General features: G+C 42.3%; 1 protein-coding gene across 1 annotated transcript; it reads right to left on the reverse strand.

Moving 5' to 3' along the window:
- Positions 1-231: 231 nt before the first annotated feature.
- Positions 232-978, reverse strand: LOC109163789. The gene has a single exon (XM_019312494.1). It carries the CDS (start codon positions 976-978, stop codon positions 232-234), a length of 747 nt encoding a protein of 248 aa, XP_019168039.1.
- Positions 979-6,795: the final 5,817 nt, after the last annotated feature.

Raw genomic sequence — 6,795 nt, forward strand, 5'->3', positions numbered from 1 at the left:
TTGGAGAAAAATAAAGACAATATAACTAATAAAATTTTTCTTTTAATTAATTTATTGATAATGACTATTTTTTTTTAATAATGACATTGTATGGACAATGTAGTGAATATAATCAATTGATGAATTTGAATGTAAAGAATTTTTATATTGGAGAAAATTAAAGACAATATAACTAATGGAATTATTTCTCTTATTTAATTTTTTTTTTTGAAAACCAAAGAAAACAATTCATTAATAGCTCAGAAGAGCGGCAATACACGAAGGCGGGTTAACCAACCACGACCCTAGGACAGACGAAGAATCTGTTGCCCGCGCAAGAACGTGAGCTACATGATTCGATGACCTCCTGACATGGCGAACCTGAACGGTCCCAATGTCATTAGCAATTTGAAAACATTGCTTTACAATTGACCCAACATACGAAAAATCAGAATGACCAGAATTAAAAGCTGAAATAAACAATAAACAATCGGTCTCTAAATTGATATTATTAAGACCTATACTTTGTAACCAATCCAGCGCTTGTGCAATCGCCAAGGCCTCAGCTAGTAACGGATCTTGAATACTTCCAAGCCTGCCACCTTTGGCCGCCACGAAGTTACCATCCTGATTACGAACCACGGCTCCAAAGCCTGCCCCAGTAGCGAAGAGAGCTGCATCCACATTACATTTCAGCCAATTAGCTGGCGGTGGAGTCCAGATAGCGCTAGATGCTGTAGAAGATGATGCCTCCCCAGGTGTTCGCATGATAGAGGACCAAAGAGCCTGTAGAGAGTGTACCTGGATTAGTAATGACTCGGATGAAATAGAAGTGTCTCGCCAGATTTTATCATTCCTAGCCTTCCACAGAACCCAGAAAATGGCTGATGCGCGAATGATCTGATGTGTTGGTGCGCTCTTAATGAGTGCGTCCAAGAACTCCAAAATAGAGCCGCCCCGTAGAACATTAACATTCTCCCAGAGACGCGTCGCTACCATGCATTCGCAAAACACATGCTCCGCCGTTTCCGCCTGGTACCCGCAGTGCGCACACCCCCCGCAAACCCACACATGTCGTTGCTTTAGGACTTCCTTCACTGGAACGATGCCCCTAATGCAACGCCATAGAAGGTTCTTCACTTTCGGAGTAACGGGTAGCTTCCACAGCCGGTCCCATGCCGTGAACCTGTCGTTCCAGCCATCTAATGTATCGCTATCCGTCAACAATTTGTAGCCGTGTCGGGCTGTGTACGTGCCCCTCGTGTCACCAAGCCACCGTCAAGAATCCGGTAGCGTGGGAGATAGAGGAGTGGCTAGAATCCGAGGCATATCTTCCGGACTAAAGAGATCATGGAGAACAGCTACGTCCCATGTGCCCTGAGGCGTAAGCAGACTTGCGACTGGCGCATCCCTCAAATAATCGATGCATGGCGTAGTCAGACGGGGTTGTACCGTATTGGCAAGCCACGGCCATTCCCAAATCTTCGATCCCTCACCATTGCCAATGCGTCTTGCGGCACCCTGCTTGAGCAAATCTTGGCCCGCCATTATACTCCTCCACAGGTAACTCGGGTTGTGGCCCATTTGAGCGTTCAAAAAGGAATCATTGGGATAGTATTTTGCACGTAAGAGAAGACTTACCAGCGAGTTCGGATAGATCAATAGGCGCCACCCCTGCTTTGCAAGCAGAGCAATATTGAACTCGTGTAGTCGTTTGAATCCAAGGCCTCCCTTGGCCTTCGGTAAGCAAAGTTGGGGCCAGCTAAGCCAGTGGATACCCCTACTGGTCGACCCGCCTCCACCACCCCACCAGAAGCGGTTGAATAAGCGTTCCAAAGTATCACAAAGCCGTTGCGGTAAGTAGAACACCGACATTGTGAATATGGGTAAGGCTTGGGCAATGCTCTTCAATAGAACTTCTTTGCCTACCCGTGACAGCAACCTTTGTTGCCAACCTCCAATCCGCTCCCGAATTCTCTGTTCAATATAGCAGAAAGTAGCCGACTTGTTACGACCCAAGATCGAAGGTAGACCTAGGTAACGCCCCAAATCATTGCATTCTCGAACTGCCACAAACTCCGTCACACTAGAACGGGCTTCCGGAGTGGTATTGACGCTGAAAAGAATACTTGATTTTTCATAATTGATTACCTGGCCTGATGCAGCACTGTAGGTGTCGAGGCAGTTCCTGATTGTCTGAGCTTCCGTACTCGTGGCCCTGAAGAATAGAAGACTATCGTCGGCGAAGAACAAATGTGTCACCGCCGGCGCTCCCCGAGCAATACGAATACCATGAATGTCACCTTGCCTCTCAGCCTGTTGCAACAACACAGACAGTCCCTCAGCACAAAGGATGAACAGATATGGAGATATGGGATCTCCCTGCCGAATGCCACGTGTTGGGGAAATAGTACTCACAATCTCGCCATTTACCTGGATATTATAGACCACTGATTTGACTCCCATCATGAGTAGGTGAGTCCAATTTCTGTCAAAACCCAATGCCGTGAGCATACCTTCCAGGAATCTCCATTCCATTCGATCGTAGGCCTTGGCCATATCGAGTTTCAACGCGGTCCAACCCATAGCCCCACTGGTCTTCCTCTTCAGATAGTGACCCACCTCCCCGGCAACAATAATATTATCAGTCAGTAGACGGTCAGGGACAAAAGCACTTTGCGACTCCGACACCACGCTGTGAAGTAAGCTTTTCATACGATTTGCTAAAGCTTTGGCAAGAACCTTGTACACTACAGTGCAAAGGGCGATTGGACGAAGATCAGAGACTTTCTCGGGGCACTTTTTCTTTGGGATAAGGACAATGTTCGAGTCATTCAGACCCGGTGGTAGTGTTCGATCCAACAAACAGTGAGTGATAAAAATAAACAAATCATGACCCAAAATAGGCCAGAAATGCTGATAGAAAGCGGGTGACATACCGTCTGGACCCGGCGCCTTTTCCGGTGCCATTGAAAACAAAGCTTCTTTAATTTCCATGATGGTAAAGGGCAGCACTAGTGTAGCGTTCATCTCAGGTGAGACTCGACTCGGGACGTGGTTAAAAATGTCAGCATTGATGCCTGTAGACTGAAAAATGTCTGAATAATAACGCATCACTTCACCATTTAAGTCCGTGCCATCAAGCCACTGACCCTCAGGGTTCTTAATGCAGTGTAAATGGTTCCTGCGACGTCTGGCTGAGGCCGACTTGTGGAAATATTTCGTATTAAGGTCTCCGTGCTTGAGCCAAAGTTGTTTCGCCCGTTGCTTCCAGTAGACTTCTTCTTGTCGTAGCAACCCCTGTAGTGTCCCCTCAGCTTCAATATAATCTGCCACGTCCTGTTGTTGCCGCGAGTCTCTCAATTTTTCCAATCTGCTCCAAGGAATTTGATTTGTTTACCATTGCGCCGAAAATAATCATCCCCCCATTTGCCCAGATAACGACCACACTCCGTGATCCGCTCTTGAAAATTCATTCCCAAAGTTGATCGCCATACTTGATCCACTGCCTTGTGATAACCCTCATCTTGTAACCAAGCAGATTCAAATCTAAACCGTTTCTTCGCCCGACGGAAGGTTCTCGATTCCACATCAAGAAGGATGGCGTTGTGATCAGATTCCATTGTGAGTAAGTTGCGAACAATAGCCGAATCATAAATGTCGATCCATGCGTGAGTAGCCACTGCTCTGTCGAGGCGTTCTTCGACCCATGCATCTGTACCGCGCCCTTTTTCCCAGGTGAACCGACTTCCCTCCATGCCCAAATCAAATAACTGACAATCCATAAGCGCATCATTAAAACCCTCAATGAGATTCGTGGGTTGAGAATGAGGCCCCCGTTTCTCTGACTGGCATGTGATATCGTTAAAGTCTCCTATGGTGACCCATGGCAGAATTGATCGATCTCTGAGCTCGCGAAGGAGGTCCCAAGATTCTTGTCGTCTATTTTGGTCCGATTCCCCGTAGAAACAAGTTAGGTTCCATTCTGGAGTCTCCGGTAAAGAAATACTTACATCGATGTGATTTGCAGAATAAGAGAGTAATGTGGCCATAGCCGCATCCCTCCAAAACAGAGCTAAGCCACCTCCCATGCCATTTCGTTCCACGCATAGCAGGCCTTCAAATCCCATGCGTAGTTTTATTCGTTCCACATGTGTCTTCATAGCTTTCGTTTCCATAAGGAAAACGAAGCTGGGTTGCTGGCTGGATACGAGACCCAGCAATTCCTGAACTGTCTGGTCACCCCCCAACCCCCGGCAGTTCCAGCTCAAGATGTTCATTGCGTGGGGCGAGCCTGGACTGCCAGACCCGCCGTACTCGAGTTTTTTAAGTGATCGATCATGACTACATCCCCTTCCTCGTTACCCTCCCTTCGTCGCTTCAGATCGCCGTGCAAGCCACTCGCAGCTTCCATCGTCGCCACTTCCTGAATAACCGAGCTCGAAGGCTGGGTTGGCGCCGGCGGCAATATTCGGGAGATCTTGCAGTAACCATTTCGCATCGATTGGCCGCACCTGGCGTCGAGCTCCGACTCGCATCCATGCTCCGTAGGGATAAGCATCCGGTTCCAGCCCCTCATCATAGGCTTTTTTGCAGTACTTTTCGGCATGCCCCAACACCCCGCAACAGAAGCAAAATGTGCCGAGGCGTTCATATTTGAAGTTTACCCAGTGCACCGATCCATCCTTGCGGATTAGACGCATTCTGCGTTTCAGAGGTTGCAGAACGTCAATCCGAACCCGAATTCGGAAAAAGCTACGCCAATTACTCCCAAAGTTGTATGGATCAGCCGCTTTGAAGGAGCCAATGTAGTTACCGATGCGGGATATGAAATCTGCAGAGGCAAACACTGAAGGCAAATCGTGTACCTGAACCCAGAAATCCACAAAGCCAAGGTTGACATCCGATGGATTCATGTCGATCGGTACCTTGTATTAACTATTTGAGGGTTTATTAACTATTTGAGGGTTTATTAATTATATATTTTTAAATATTTTCATGGTATTAATAAAATACTTGGTAAATAAATATATAGCATTGTTTTGTATTATAACTTTGATATTTAATTAAAAAAATAGTGCATAAACAAGATAATAGACAATGTAGTGAATATAATCAATTGATGAATTTTAACGTAAAGAATTTTTACATTGGAGAAAAATAAAGACAATATAACTAATAAAATTTTTCTTTTAATTAATTTATTGATAATGACTATTTTTTTTTAATAATGACATTGTATGGACAATGTAGTGAATATAATCAATTGATGATTTTTTTTTTTTTTTGAATGCTACTAGCTCTATTACATTGTAGTATCTGTTCATATACTTTCTCAACCTACTGAAACACAAAGAGCTAATAACGCCTCCACTGAGGCTTGAACTCACAACCTTCCAAATGGAAGTTCAACCCGGATACCATTGGACCACATAGTCCTAGTCATCAATTGATGAATTTGAATGTAAAGAATTTTTATATTGGAGAAAATTAAAGACAATATAACTAATGGAATTATTTCTCTTATTTCTCTTATTTAATTTATTGATAATGAATAACTTTTTTTGAATAAAGACATTGTAGACAAATAATTCTAAATTAAAAACATGCATATGTATTATTTTTTATTGTAGCTACTAAATCATTATTATTTAATTTAATAAGAGTAAAATAGAGTACTAATTATGTCAACTTTGATTGGGATGGGGTTCGAACTTAAGACCTTTCTTATTGAAATCAATGAGTAAGTTAACGGTGAACTAACAAAAATTAACGGAAAAGATAATATTTAACGGAAAAGTTAACGGATAATCATATTCATTAAGTATAAATTAGGAAATCTTAAGGAAAAACTAAAATATGATCAATCTGAGCCATTCATTTGATTAAAATCTGTGACCGCCATTTTTTCTACCCATTATAGACCTAACTCTCTTGGGCTCTTATTAGTATAGTAGATATAGTAGATAGTAGATATAGTAGAAATAATATAACACATGCACTTGTCATATATATTACTCCGTAATAAAAACAATTAAAATCAAAATTTAAAACTATATACATAATGATTAATTAAAACTATATACGTACAATGTATATAAATTAAATCTAAATATGAAATAGTTAATTTCAATAAACAAATTAAAAATTCCAGATTGCTAAGCCCATAACAAAGGTAATAATATAACAAATATAACTCAGAAAACCTTCAACCCAAAACCAAAATTAAAGCGCATTAACCCAATTATAATGCCTGAAACACAAAACCTAATGTATTCCTTGCTAACGATTGCGCTTCTTTCTTCTCCGCTTCGCTTGTCATTCTCTCTAACATTTCCCCTATGCTGCGCTCTTCCTTCACTGTCTACGCGAAACAACAAAAGCGACATAGCCAATTTAAATCCTTGGAACGTCCAAGACAGACGGCTAAAAAGCCGTTTATATATACTCCTCGTAGTTTTTGGCCGTTGTTGTTTTCATTTCCACTCCTGATGCCGATATGAAAAATCGTTTGACCGAGGACAAATCTATGCCTTGTATGACCAAATTTTGTAAATTTTTTTTGGTGCCAACCACACATTGTGGTCCGGGTCTTTCTCTGTCCATTTAGGTTATTCTATTTACACCACCTATTTTACTATTTGCACCACCTACTTAGTAGGTCAAATAGCTTTATAGGTGGTGTAAATGCCAGCATTAAATATGGTCAAAAATTATTATTTATTTTTCCTTTTTTTTTAATTAAAAAAAAAAAAAAAAAAAAAAAAACCTTCACCCCGTCACCTTCTCCGGTGAGAAGGCGATGGACTGCCTTCT

Source organism: Ipomoea nil, unplaced genomic scaffold (genome assembly GCF_001879475.1).
Source record: "Ipomoea nil cultivar Tokyo-kokei standard unplaced genomic scaffold, Asagao_1.1 scaffold3043, whole genome shotgun sequence".
NCBI classification, from domain to species: Eukaryota; Viridiplantae; Streptophyta; class Magnoliopsida; order Solanales; family Convolvulaceae; genus Ipomoea; species Ipomoea nil.